This window comes from Bos grunniens, chromosome 3 (genome assembly GCF_055505025.1).
Source record: "Bos grunniens cultivar Pamir isolate PY7600 chromosome 3, Bosgru_T2T1.0, whole genome shotgun sequence".
NCBI lineage: Eukaryota > Metazoa > Chordata > Mammalia > Artiodactyla > Bovidae > Bos > Bos grunniens.
In genome coordinates, this window is record NC_141167.1 from 42,523,184 (window position 1) to 42,537,825 (window position 14,642).

At 40.2% G+C, this 14,642-nt stretch overlaps 1 protein-coding gene across 5 annotated transcripts in view; it reads left to right on the forward strand.

Annotated features, from left to right (window-relative positions):
- Positions 1–14,642, forward strand: part of PDE4B (phosphodiesterase 4B) — a 669,313-nt gene that overhangs the window by 650,655 nt on the left and 4,016 nt on the right. For all 5 annotated transcript variants that reach the window (XM_086390409.1, XM_086390410.1, XM_086390412.1 and 2 more), the window contains 7 exons: positions 5,685–5,863; positions 7,241–7,339; positions 7,482–7,646; positions 9,781–9,880; positions 12,150–12,304; positions 12,427–12,549; positions 13,264–13,446. In XM_086390409.1, coding sequence (XP_086246535.1) covers positions 5,685–5,863; positions 7,241–7,339; positions 7,482–7,646; positions 9,781–9,880; positions 12,150–12,304; positions 12,427–12,549; positions 13,264–13,446 — 1,004 coding nt within the window. The remainder of the gene's footprint in view (positions 1–5,684; positions 5,864–7,240; positions 7,340–7,481; positions 7,647–9,780; positions 9,881–12,149; positions 12,305–12,426; positions 12,550–13,263; positions 13,447–14,642) is intronic.

Here is a 14,642-nt window from a genome sequence, read left to right on the forward strand (position 1 = left end):
TTTGTTTTAAAAAAACGAATTAAAATATCCGTCAAAGAGAGAAGGTTATTATGGGCTAGTTGAATTTATATAGACCTCAGGCCACTCTTTATCTACCCACCCACCTTGGTCTCTGTCAAGACCTCTGAAAGGGTGGGAGTGGGGGGCTGTGATCATCCAAACCTTAGGGACAATTCCAATTAGCTCCTCTGATGTGCTATTCTTTCAATTCTTCCAATAACTGGGCTTTGAGCAAAAGGTGATTTGACCCATGATAACAGGCTTTGGAAACTGACTATTGCTTTGCTAAGGTATTTCTTAAAGATAAATTGGAAGAGGGCAGAAAGAATCATCACCTCTCTGAAAGAGGTGGCCTTCTGCAAGCAGCATGCTTATCTCCCTGATTTCATACTTACCTTTTATCCTCTGCCTTCACATTGCTAGTATTTAAAACATGGCACTGACAGGAAGGGTTTGCAGCCATGCCTAGTGACTACTGTCATGCATCCTGTTTGATTACTAGGAATTTCTAATCTTGTGTTTAAAGCCATTCCATTGCATATTTTTCTTATATCAGGCCTGCAGGATCTGCCAATCTGTACTTCAAAGTGAATGGGTAGCATTTAGACTCTGATCCTGTTGACTTTCAATTATCACTGCACTATGCTTGTTTAGCAGAATTCCATTTTCCAGGGAAATGACCTATCCTTACAGCTGAACATTACACCTCTCTTTTTGGCATTGCTACATATCCTTACATCAATGAACATTTGCCTGGACATCTTATGGAAACACATACCTCTTCTGGTTTTATTTTTAAAAAACATTTCTATTTCCCTAACACCAAAGCAGTTCCTGCTATCAGCAGATCAATCTTCGATCAGCCTAATACAAAGCTCACAGCACTTCTCTGTGGCCAGTGGGCACTGACGTGATTGACAAGTGCCTTTCCAACTATTTCCAGTATGTGGGTATCTGCAGCACCTGGTTTTCCTCAGCGGCAGTTGCAACAACCTTTGTCAGAGAACAAAGAAAAGATTTTTTCATGTAGCCTAGTTCCAAGAGGAGCTAGAATCTAATCGAACAGAAAGCATTATATACTTATCCTTATCTTCTCCATTATTCCCACTTTATTCCTTTGAAGACAGGCATCTTCTCCTGTCCATTTTAAATATGCTCTGCTCTGTGAAACACCCAATCATTTTTCATAACCTAGGGGCCGTTTTAGGGACATTTTACAGGTTAATGACTATGGTAAAGGAGACTAAAATTAATAGATGCAAGAACTCATTTTTGTTTTTGTAAACATTGCATGTTAAGATACCAAGGCTTGTCTGTCTTCTCAAAAAAGAATCTGAGCACTGGAGTAAAGCTGCAGGAAGTCTCTGAGCCTGTCATCACCCAAGGTTGCACCTAAGCAGTCCTCTTTACTTGTCCCCTCTTTCACTAATGGCTTACCAAGGACCATGAGAATATTTTAGTATACCAATTATTCTTATTTTAGCATCGAAGGCTATCAAGTGAGAAAGCTGAGAAGATAATAAAAATGAGTTCTCAGTCTCAACACTGCATCTCAAGAATTAAGAACTGTCAATTCTGTGGAATATTTCATTTGCTATTGAAGTGTATATCTTGAGGAAAGCCTATCATCTGGCTTCTCTTTATTCCAAAATTAAATTACCAAGAGCAGGTTGTTTGAGGAAGGCTGTTAGAATCTCAGTCCGTACACACCTAGCATTTGGAGGGTTTTGAGTGTGAGCATGTGTTTGTGTGCATTTGTATACATGAATGTGTGCATGTACAAGGTAGACCTGATCAAACTAGACAGACGGATAAAAATTTTAAATATTCTTCAGAAAATTTAGGGAGAAAAAAGTCCATCATATAAGCAAAAGATTCATCAGCTACCTCAGTTGTAAAATGGGAATACTGGAGTAGATGGCATCCTCAGTCCATTCCAGCTCTAACTTTCTGTGACTCTGGTATGGACAGAGTTTATCATTTTACTAAGACAAACCTGGCAACCCAGACTCTCTGGAATGGATTGTAAGCTTATAGTTTGATAATATTCAAAAGCAAACAAACAAACCTTGTTTCCAAATAGCAAGTGCAAGACATGGAACTCTACTTTCTGTCCTGTGAGCATGCTGGGTATTCCTGGAGGACTATGAAATCTTCTTCATAAAATGTCAGATCTGAAAGGGACTTTAATGGCTTCATCTAGTTTCCTTATTTTCCAAGACAGAGAACTGAGGAACAGAAGGCAACTTAGCTTGACCAAATTAATTTGTTGGCTAAAATGTTCTAGGGTCAGAATTAGGACTTTGCTCTCTTGACTCCTAAATCTAAATACCTGTCTATTTACTGAGATGACTGAGGATGTCATCTACTCCAGTATTCCCATTTTACAACTGAGGTAGCTGATGAATCTAAATCTAAATACTTCTTTGGGAAAGAAGGCTATTAGGCTGTCAGAACATATAGAAGAAAATCGCCTTTAAGTAATAGATGTATTCTTTGGGGAAAAGTCTTTGGGAATCAGGATTGCTGTACCTAACAATAAAACATTTTATTAACAACTTCCAGTAATATAAAAGGCTCTTAGAGCACAGCTCCAAGAGTATAAAATGATAAGATCTTATTGATTACAGTTAAACTTGAAGAGCAATATCACAGTAAGAGTCACTGAAAGTTACAATATGTCATCCAGGACAGAGGGAAATCCCCCATTGCAGGGCTCTGTGAAACTTGTGTGTTTCATTTAAGAGGATGGTATTCAGATAGACAGCCTGAAAGGCAGGTGAGAGACAATCAGTGCAGACACTCTGTGATGGTGATATAGGATAATGGGCTCAAGTTGCTGGTACAGGAGGAAGTAAGGACTCAGGGGGTAGGAGCATAGATTAAAGCAAGATCTTTAGATGTGATATTACAATTTAGTTAGTATTGCTACAAACAGAGCAAAGTCACCCCTTTAGATCCCCGACTTACTGTCAGGGGATTGAAAATCTTTCCTACATCTTGAAAATCTTGAAAAAGAATTTAGGAATTTTGCAGGATTAAATGCTGCAACCTAGCCAAGAAAGCACCTCCAATGATGTCATTATCAGAGTTTTGATGTGACCATTTCTTGCTTCTGTTTATTTCCTTATTTATTTTGTACAGTTCCACTGTTTCCCCATTGTAGTCTGATCATTCTATAAACGTAAATTCACAAACTGTTTATTATGATTCTTTGAGTGTATGTTTCAGGTTATTTCCGTATGGCGCTGGCTAAGCATTTAACAGGAAATTCAGAGTAGGGAAACCCATCAGTTGTTCCAATGCCTGCATAGGGAAACACCCATTAATGTCAAAATGGCATTCTCTGCAGGTAATGGGTTTCTTCTTTATTGTAACATCCCAGACAGAGTAGTGGTTTGGCTCAATGACTCCCTGTTGCAGGGAATCTTTAATTAAACGCAGAGAAAAAGCTGCTAGTTTCACTACAGATTTTTGTGTCTGCATTGGCACAGAAGAATCCAACAGCTTCTTTAACCAGAATGGTAAAGAATGACATTAGGAGAGGCAGGGGTTATAGTGGCCTTTTAGCAAAAGTAGTCATTATTAGGAGTGAGGTGACAGGGAGAAAAGTAAATTCAAAAATAATGCCAATATAGTTTTGTGCCAAAGACTGAGAGACCAGAAAGAGATTTTAACGGGAACCTTAAGGGGCCTGGGTTCTATGCTATTAAATCACTGTCTGGAACAAGGTAATTGCAAAATAAATATCTGTTGAATAAATTGCCCTTTGAGCTTGGGAAAGTTGCTGACTTCATCTGAAAAATGAGTGTGTGGGATTATTATTGGTTCCCAAACCTGGCTCTGACCATCAGAGTCACTTGGACAGCTTTTTTTTAAAAAATTGGTTCAGTAGGACTGGGTGGGGCTCATAAGTCTGTATTTTTCAAAAGTTCCCTGGGTTATGCTGAACCATGCTGGAAACCCCTAAACTAATCAAGATGACCACTAAAATTCTTCCCTAAAGTAGAGTCATAGGCTGATGAATCGAGGAGGTGGGGGACACCCAGAGACAGCACTGAGATTCCAGGGATAGAGAAAACCCTTGCTCCAGCCCTGCAGCCAGGTGCCCAGGGTCCAGAACAGCTGCTTCCGTGTCTGTCTCTGGGCTCGCTTTGCTTTGATGAGTTGTCCACAGGGTCCTGTGAGCAGGCGGAGGTCTCTAGGGAGAACATGTGACTATGCCATCAGCTGCCAGAGTTGAGAGCAAATCATCTAGATCCCGGCAGGCCATCTGGAAACGTGTCATTTTCAAATGGGGAAGTTGTCTTTGGATTCATTTTCGCTGAAACAAGTAGAGATAAATGTAGGAACTTTTGGAAGCTGCATTAACTCTTTCAGCCACAGGGTCTCATTTAGTTCAGTGATGTAGCTGTCGAGCACTTTAATAAATGATAGCCTCGGTGCACCCACAGGCATATCTGTGGCCTGAGAGTTGATGCGTTTTGAAGAAGAACTCTCAGGATCCATCCATCCCCCTGTGAAGTGAAATAGAATATTTGATTGCTGATGTTTTAATCTCATGATATAGAAGAAAGAGCTTTTGAGCATGTAGATATGTTTCTCTCACTAACCCCGCTGCTGCTGCTGCTGCTGCTAAGTCGCTTCAGTCGTGTCAGACTCTGTGCGACCCCATAGACGGCAGCCCACCAGGCTCCCCCGTCCCTGGGATTCTCCAGGCAAGAACACTGGAGTGGGTTGCCATTTCCTTCTCCAATGCATGAAAGTGAAAAGTGAAAAGGAAGTCGCTCAGTCGTGTCTGACTCTCAGTGACCCCATGGACTGCAGCCTACCAGGCCCCTCCATCCATAGGATTTTCCAGGCAAGAGTACTGGAATGGGGTGCCATTGCCTTTTCCGCTCACTAACCCTAGCTCTCCTATTATCTTGTTGTAGCAGAATTTTTTAAAAGATTAAATGAGATGATTATAAATATTTAATATGCATATTTTAATAAATGTAATGCCTGTTACAAATGAGAGGCATTGTTATTATTCATGGGATTCATAGACGCAAGGTATGAAATAATACTGAAAGTATAGTCTTTGTCTAAACCTCAAATGGTAATAAACCAAAGCTTTAAAGTAATCATTCAAAGATTATAAACCATTCATTTTTCTAATATATATGCCACTCATCTAAACTGAACCTAGCTACAGTTATATGGATCTTTTAAATTAAAAAAATAAATACAAATATAATAAAGTGAGCAAAACATAAAGCATGTTTTTATTAACCTGGGCTTGGCTACATGAACATTTTTGATTATATACACAGACAAGTTATTCATTTTAATGAGAAATTTACATATAAATGTTGATGTCACACCTTGAAAATGTATGAGTGTAATTCCCCCAAATCACCCTGCAAACAGAAGACCTGGGATTGAGTTCCAACTGCCATTCTTGAACAAGTGATTTAGCTCCTGTGGACCTCAGTTGGCTGCTTTAGAGATTAAATCACCTATCACAGGATTGTCCTGGAGGTCAACTGAGATAATGCTAGGATAGCCCTTCCTAAGGTGTGCTATCCATGACAGACCATTAGAAGTTGTTTTGAATATTGTAATGGGTTTTCACTGGCACACAGGGGTTCTCATTGGCATGCAGGGACTGAAAAACCTTTTTTTTGTTGTTGTTATTGCAGACAAACAGAATGACGTGGAGATTCCATCTCCCACCCAGAAAGACAGGGAGAAAAAGAAAAAGCAACAGCTCATGACACAGATAAGCGGAGTGAAAAAACTGATGCATAGTTCAAGCTTAAATAATACAAGCATCTCACGCTTTGGAGTCAACACGGAAAATGAAGATCATCTAGCCAAGGTGTGTATAAGCTGGGTGTGTGCACATGTGGCGCTGCTTTACAGCAGACAGATGCCCAAAACCTATTAGAAAATGATAGTGGTCGCTTTTGCTTTATTATTAAATAGTATGATGAGGCTGATGTGCCCTGTTTTTCCATTGCGGTACACCTAGTTAAAGACCCTTTTTTTATACCAAAAGACCAGATTTTGACCTGAGTTGGGTTCATTAACTCACGAATGGAGAATCCTGTTGAACACGTATTAGGAGAATCCAAGGTAAGGGCAGTAGGCAGGACTGAATTATCCAAAGGATATTTCAGAGACTGTATGCAAAGGATCAGTAAGAAAATATGTACTGATTGGCAGAACTGGAGAAGAAATGAGAGAAATTGACAGCATTGACTCTTGAGCCTTAACCCTAGTAGTAGAGGAAGGCTCAGAAAGAATTCATACCTCTTCTCGGAGGCTGTGCAAGGTGACTTTTCAGCCTTGTGAGACTATGAAATGATATCAAATGAACATTCAGTGAGGCGGTAGCTGAAAGATGTCATTAGCGGAAGGCTGATAACATATCAGGCCAAGACTCTACAGAGAGCCTGTATTCCTAGTGTGTGCATGCTAAGTCACTTCAGTCATGTCTGACTCTGTAGCCCTTTGGACTTTAGCCCACCAGAGCTCCTCTGTTGATGGGATTCTCCAGGCAAGAATACTGGAGTGGGCTGCCAAACCTTCCTCCCCCCTGTATCACTTACTCTGGGCAATAATTAATAATAGAATAAATTGCTCCTTTAATCAGATAATCTTGGAATAATCCCACAACACAGGATGGAATGATGTTTCTTCCAGGTCTTTCTGTAGCCCAGAAGCTCTAGGAGATAATGGGTGACTAGCATCTTCATGACCTTTTACACTAAATTAGGGTTGATTCATGTACATTCTAGCAGCTAAGTCTCCTTGACGTGGTTCTCAGTGATAATTAGCAAAGGGCGGAGGAGTTTTCTAGCTGAGATTGTTTTCTAGTTGTTACTGATGGACCAGTGAGCAGAGAAGGGGAGCTACAGGGAAATAGGGCTAGGATGACCTCTAATCACTTATACCTACTTCTGAAAGCAACATTGGTTGAGGACTGACATGGCAGAAAAATTATAGGCCAGCAGCCAGATTTACAAATATACACACACTCTCCCTCTTTGAAAAATATATACAAAAGCGTGTAACTAACATGAAGAGGACACCCAACCTCCCAGACCATTCCATTTTCAAATGTTCATGTAACTGGAACACCAAATAGATACTCTATAGACTGAGTCAACTCGTGCCCCCAGAATAAATGAAAACGCTGAGGCCTGCTAACAAAAGTGTTTTTATTTCTAAATTTCTCTCATTTTGATGACAGGAGCTGGAAGACCTGAACAAATGGGGCCTTAACATCTTCAATGTAGCTGGATATTCACATAATAGGCCCCTAACATGCATCATGTATGCCATATTCCAGGTGAGTAAATAGGAGTGAATGTTGGTTATCCAATTGGATCTTCTTTATGGTTTTTTTTCCATCCCAGTTTACCTTTCTGATTTGGCTTTTCTTCATCTTTGGACATCCACTTATTTATTTTTTATCCCATTTTGTTATACAGGAAAGAGACCTCCTGAAGACATTCAAAATCTCATCTGACACCTTTGTTACCTACATGATGACTTTGGAAGACCATTACCATGCAGATGTGGCGTACCATAACAGCCTACATGCTGCTGATGTGGCCCAGTCAACCCATGTTCTTCTTTCTACGCCAGCTTTAGATGTGAGTAGTTATGATCTGGTTTGCATACCTTGCCCATCCTCTTTAAAAAGTACCATAGAAGATATGATATATTTAGAGAAATAATGTAATTAGGTGATTGTACATACTTGAACTGGCTCTTTATATTATGTATAACATGTATCAATCAGGTTATTAATATAAGTGGATGACATTTCTACTTGCTTTCTGGTATTAGAGTAGCCTTTCCTTTGCCTCTTTTACATTTGAAAAAATATTTAATTATCAAGCTGGTAACAGGGAGCTTTATTTTTCATTGTGTCTCCAGTACCTAATAAGTATCTAGTTTGACATCTAGTGTATAGTCTGTATGTGCTGATCTGAATTGCTGCCACACTATCCCAGGCACTGTGAGAGAGAGCACAGAAATATAATATAAAATGTTACCAATAGTTCCTATCGGGCTTCCCTAGTGGCTCAGACAGTGAAGAATCTGCCTGCAATATGGGAGTCTGGGTTCGATCCCTGGGTTGGGAAGATTCCCTGGAGGAGGGCATGGCAACCCACTCCAGTATTCTTCTGGAGAATCCCCATAGACAGAGGAGCCTAGTCAATTACAGTCCATGGGGTCACAGAGAATCAGACACAACTGAGTGACTAAGCATACAGTTCCTATTAATAATAAGCATCCATAGGCTTATTCTCCTAAGAGTTCATAAAACTGATTCTATGTATTGAAGGAAAAGTAACTGAAAATCTAGAACTGAGGATTTAATAATGCTGAAGCAAATAGAGATAGCATTCCATCTTGTCTGATATCTTTCTAGAAGGTGGCTGTGGCTGCTTCCCTCACTGACAGTACATTTGTATATATCAATATATGCAGCCCAGGGGGTCCAGCAGGCCATACTCTCCCTTGACAGATGGCAGTGGTGGTTAGGTATTTCCAAAATGTGCAGGCTCACCCAGGAAGAGACTGTCTATGCCCTAGCCCAGACCACTTTTGCACGTTCAGCTTGGAGGGTGAAGAAAGATTAAATTGACCCCTGCTCTATTGCTTGGATTCCATATATTCTGAGAAATGAAATCCAAGAAGTTAAGACTGTTTTATTTCCCTGAAGGAAAAAACAATATTATTTTTATATCCGTGTAAGTATCACACGGTGGGACAACACTGTTTATCAACTATCTATCGCTGTTACTACTATGTGGCAGGGGCTTCCCTGGTGGCTCAGTCAGCAAAGAATCTGCCTGCAATACAGGAGATCTGGGTTCAATCCCTAGGTTAGGAAGATCCCCAATATTCTTGCCTGGGAAATCCCATGGACAGAGGAGCCTGGCAGGCTACAGTCCGTGGGGTCAAAGTATTGGACACAACTTAGCAACTAAACCACCACCACTGTGTGGCTAGAAATTGATTGTGAGTGCCACAGATGTTTAGAGAAGGAAGAGTTAAATGTGTGTGTGCATAATTTGATTTGAAGCATCAGAGATGTAAGTAACCCCAAAGGATGATGAAAGACATTTCAGCCAGAGGAAGACATTTTAGCCAGAAGCAAGTTATACCTAAATAAATACTAGGTTTAAATCATTGTGTACAGGTGGGGCAAAGGAGGCTTCACGGGAGTTGAGTACTGGGCATCAGGTCTCACTTATTAGAAATGTTCTCATATTCTGTCGAGAGTAATCACTGAGTGGATAGGTATTTATTGAATGTATGAATGGAAAGTGCAAAGGCTTCTGACCACACTACACGGTTAGTTTTTAAAAAACAACTTATTGGCAGTCTTATAAATCTGGAATTTGGCCTTACTCAGCCTGAAAACATACGAAGGTTTTTATGTCTCTGGGCGGAGCCAGTCTGACTTGCTTCTTTGACCTGTATGTGCTTGCGTTACATAAGCACTATCCTGCCCTACCACTTATCCGAGAAACAAACATTGGGTACCACCTGATCTTTTACTATAAGCATTCCCCGAGCCACAGCCTGCAGGCTTGATGTGCACATTAAGAGACCTTGTGATGATGGACAGAATCTACATTGAATTGAATGTGTATTGAGAGATTATGTAAATCAACAAACCACATGAATGAAATGGGGTACCTCAGTGTGAAGCTGAATCAGCAGGCTAGGCTAATGGAACACGGAATTCAATGAGCTCATTTTGCTCTACAGGCCGTCTTCACAGATTTGGAAATTCTGGCTGCCATTTTTGCAGCTGCTATCCATGACGTTGATCATCCTGGAGTCTCCAATCAGTTTCTCATCAACACAAGTGAGTTCACCACTAGAATAGTCATTCGAGATAATTGTATGATTCACTGCTTCATTTTTTTCCTCCTAATGTTTTCATTATGGATAATAATAAGAGTAATAATGAGGTCATCCTTCCATTCCACTAGACTAGTTAGACCTTTCCTGGATACTGTGTCCAGTCTAGCAACATCATTTTGAGCTGCATGGAGAACTTGGGAAAGGTCAGAGGGGACCCATAAAAAGCACTCAACGTTTGGAAAATACAATATGTGAGGAAAGAGTACCTGATGTGGAATTATCTAGTAAGGACAAGGAAAGGCTTGGGAATAACGTGGTAATGATTTTCAGGATTATGCAGTGCTCTCACAGAGAGCATGGTGACCCACTAGTGTCCCTTTCTACAGAGGAAGCAGGTCCAAATGTTGGCTCTGAGCATGCAAGCCTCCAAATAGAAATAAGACTCCAGAAAAAGCACTGGAATAGGCTTCTACAATTCAGGGTGGACGGCTGGGTCATTAAAAGTCTCCCACCCTCTCTTCCAACTGCATAGGTTTGATTATGGACTGGTCAGTAATATGGACTGGTCTGACTTCAGTGACCTTCAGGGTTGGTCCAACCTTAGGATCCCAAGCCCTACTTGAAGCATTTATCATGCTCAAAACATTAAGTATCCATGCTAATGAAAACCCATGATTTTCCCCACCATTTCTAAATGCTGAAAACCTAAATACTTTTCTCTTCTGAGAATATTGTTATCTTGTTGTGGTCAAGATTAACATCAAGTGCTGACAGTTTTAAGAAATGTTGGAGCTACTTGTTGTCAAAGAGCCCTTATCATCTTTTATCATCAGAATATTTGAATGACTAGGTATGAGGTACCTTGTTTATTTTACCTCATTTTTCCATTGAAAGAACATAATCTCTGGGCAGCTGCTTGTCTGTGTGAGTTATATCAGCTGGTGTATTGTGGCATCATGAGTCATCCCATATGTAGGCCAGTTCACACAGAAAAATGGCCTTTCTGCCAGAGCCATGTACAGCATTACAATACATAAAAGCCAGCTTGCAGATCTATGCTGTTGATCACAGGATGAACGAGGCAAGAGTGCTGAAATGACTTCACATTTCCCACCACCTTTTCTGAAGATGTAACTCAAAGCACAGTTAAAACAATGGTTTATGACTAATAGCACCTACTGCTAGTAACATATTATCATCACTTGACTATTATTCTTGACTAGGAGAAAATGTGGCTTCAAGAGTTTGATGACCGTGTTCTCAACAACAGATCATGGCGCTGTTCAAAGGATGCCTGTGATTTTTCTGTGTGAAAGGCAGGCTAGAAACTATAGTTTAGGTATCCACATAATGCAGTTTCTGGCATTATAGGGCCCTAGGGCAGAAAATCGGAGAAGGCAATGGCACCCCACTCCAGTACTTTTGCCTGGAATATCCCATGGATGGAGGACCCTGGTGGGCTACAGTCCATGGGGTTGCTAAGAGTTGGACACAACTGAGTGACTTCACTTTCACTCTTCACTTTCATGCATTGGAGAAGGAAATGGCAACCCACTCCAGTGTTCTTGCCTTGAGAATCCCAGGGATGGGGGAGCCTGGTGGGCTGCCATCTATAGGGTCACACAGAGTCAGACATGACTGAAGCGACTTAGCAGCAGCAGCAGCAGCAGGGCAGAAAATGGGACATCAAGATTGCTGTAAAAAATTATTGTTTTGTTACCATATTTATAAAAAACTTCAAAAAGCTATATTATTTGGATAAAGTAAAAATTTAAACTCACACCATTATATTCTTCGAAAATCCAAAACTCACAATTGACAGAGCTGGGAAATATATCAAAAAGTGAAATAATGTGAAAAATTGTAATACCTCAGATAAAATTTAGTGACATTTTCAGTCTTTTCTTTTCCGAAGTACAAAATATGTGAAGACATGAAGTTGCAAACTGAGATAAAAATAGGATTTAATTGCTTGGGAATGCCCTTACCTAAAATGTCAAATTCTTCAACTGAAGTGAAAAAGAGAAAAAGGATTTTAAAAATACTATAACTTTTAACCAAAAAGAACATTTATATGCTAATATATACTAGAAGCTTTTTTTTTTAGAAAGTGACTCTTTTTAGAGGGAGACTGTTTCTCTAAGGGAAAATGACATATAGGGTCTTGGTTCTTGAAATCATTTGGAGAGAACTTGCTCTGATTTCATACTGAGGTAATGTCACTGTTTGAATTGTATCCCTTTTCATTAAATCATAATCTTGTTTACTAGATTCAGAACTTGCTTTGATGTATAATGATGAGTCTGTGTTGGAAAACCATCACCTTGCCGTGGGTTTCAAACTGCTCCAAGAAGAACACTGTGACATCTTCCAGAATCTCACCAAGAAACAACGTCAAACACTCAGGAAGATGGTTATTGACATGGTGAGACTTTGGCCTCTCTGTGATCCTTACTTACTTTTACTTCTGCGGGAAGAGAAAATCCATTCATTCTCCTTGATAAACTGAGTTTGTTGAGAGTTTTCTTTTCTTTTTTTTAACCCCAGGTCTTAGCAACTGACATGTCCAAACACATGAGCCTGCTGGCAGACCTGAAGACAATGGTAGAAACAAAGAAAGTTACAAGTTCGGGTGTTCTTCTCCTGGACAACTATACTGATCGTATACAGGTATTGGATGGAAGCCTTTGATTTAACACAAAGCCGCACCGCACTAAATGAAACAACAATTAAAAAAAGGAAACAAATAAATGTACTTAGTTGCATGTCCTAGGTTACGATTACAACTTCAGGCTTATTTTAAGAACAAGCAAAGGAAATGGATATTCAAGTTGATCCTCTAATTTACAAAGAAAAACAGAACTCTACTTATTGAGTTGCTTAATTCTAAAAATAAACAGCAAAATCTCATTGTAATAGGGTGTACGTGCCTGCTGATCCCGAAAGCTCGTGTTTGGATATAAATCCCACTGACTTGAGCTTTGTCAGGTCTGTTTTGGTTACAAACTGCCCTCAGCTGGTCTCCTCTTTCCACAAGTGGAAAATATGAAGACATCTACTTTGAGTAATTCTTTGCATTTTTTCCAAACTGAGGAAAAGAAACTATGGCAGCAGCATCTGACCTCTCATGTCCCTTTCAATTTTTAAATTCAGTGAGTGTCAATAGAAGAAGACACATTTTCCCTTTCGGGACACTAATAATGGCAAATAACCAACTCTGGCCAGCACCGTTGTAATCTTGCTTTTTTGGTGCAAACACCATAATTATAATGCAACTAAAATGTTCTTGGGTCTGGTACCAAGAGTACTAGTACAAGAGGGATGAGATGTTCTGGTAGTATTTATACCTAATTTTATGGGATTTTCAAAACTTGATGATTTCAGGTCCTTCGCAACATGGTACACTGTGCAGACCTGAGTAACCCCACCAAGTCCCTGGAATTGTATCGACAGTGGACAGACCGAATCATGGAGGAATTTTTCCAGCAGGGAGACAAAGAGCGGGAGAGGGGAATGGAGATCAGCCCCATGTGTGATAAGCACACAGCTTCTGTGGAAAAATCCCAGGTATCTAATATAAGGTTTTTAAAGTTTCTGTAGGCTCTGCTGATGGTTGAACTGGAGGACTCTTTCTAGCTATTTTCTCTTAAATATATATATATGTATATTATATATAATATACCTATATAAAATATGTATTATATATATGTATATGTGTGTGTATATACACACACACACACAGATATACACGGGCTTCCCAGGTAGCAGCACTAGTGGTAAAGAATCCACCTGCCAGTGCAGGAGACACAAAAGACATGGGTTCAATCCCTAGGTCAGGAAGATCCCCTGGAGTAGGAAATGGCAACCTGCTCCAGTATGCTTATCTGGACAGTTCCATGGTTAGAGGAGCCTGGCGGGCTGTATTTCATGGGGCCACAGAGAGTCAAACACAACAGAGCAACTAAGTAGCATATATACATATATATACACATATGCATATATATACATATATATGTGGGTGCGAAATTATAAGGAAGCAACTACTTATTTAGTTTCATTATACTCGTGACTCATTTGCCTTCTCCATTACACTCAATTTCGCAGTGAGGAGATAAAGCGGTCTTCAGAAAACCCATCAAAGTTTGGATGGTGTATCCTCAGTGTAGATCAGTACCTATGACCATAGCAAATCCAACTGAGTTAACCGAATGCTGCCATCTCATCCCTCCAGGTTTCCCCCAGCTCTGTCTTTATCTAGAACCTCTACTCTTCACCCTTGTTTCTTGAACCTTGTTTTCAGTGTCCAGAATCATACACACTGCCACCATCACCAGAGGTGGCGAATCTCTTTTCCACATATCTCTTCTGCCTCATGGTCAAAGCCCTGTCCTGTGTCCCAAATATGCATATTATATATATGTGTGTGTGTGTGTGTGTGTGTGTGTGTGTACACACACACATACACATGGGCTTCCCAGGTGGCACTAGTGGTAAAGAATCCACCTGTCAGGGCAGAACTTAAAAGACGTGGTTTTGATCTGTAGATCCAAGTTTGCCTCTACACTTCTGAGACTAGACTGAGATCTTTTGGTTGTATCCAAAGTTAGTTACAAACTCCCTCTGTGCTGGAGGTACATTAGACTGTAGGCAGGGAGATGCCCCTAGCTGAAAAATACGTAGCACTAGAAAGTATCGATATCCTTACAGCAGGGTGTCAGGTGAATAACCTGCCCTCTTGGTTCAGTTCACCAGCTCATCACTGT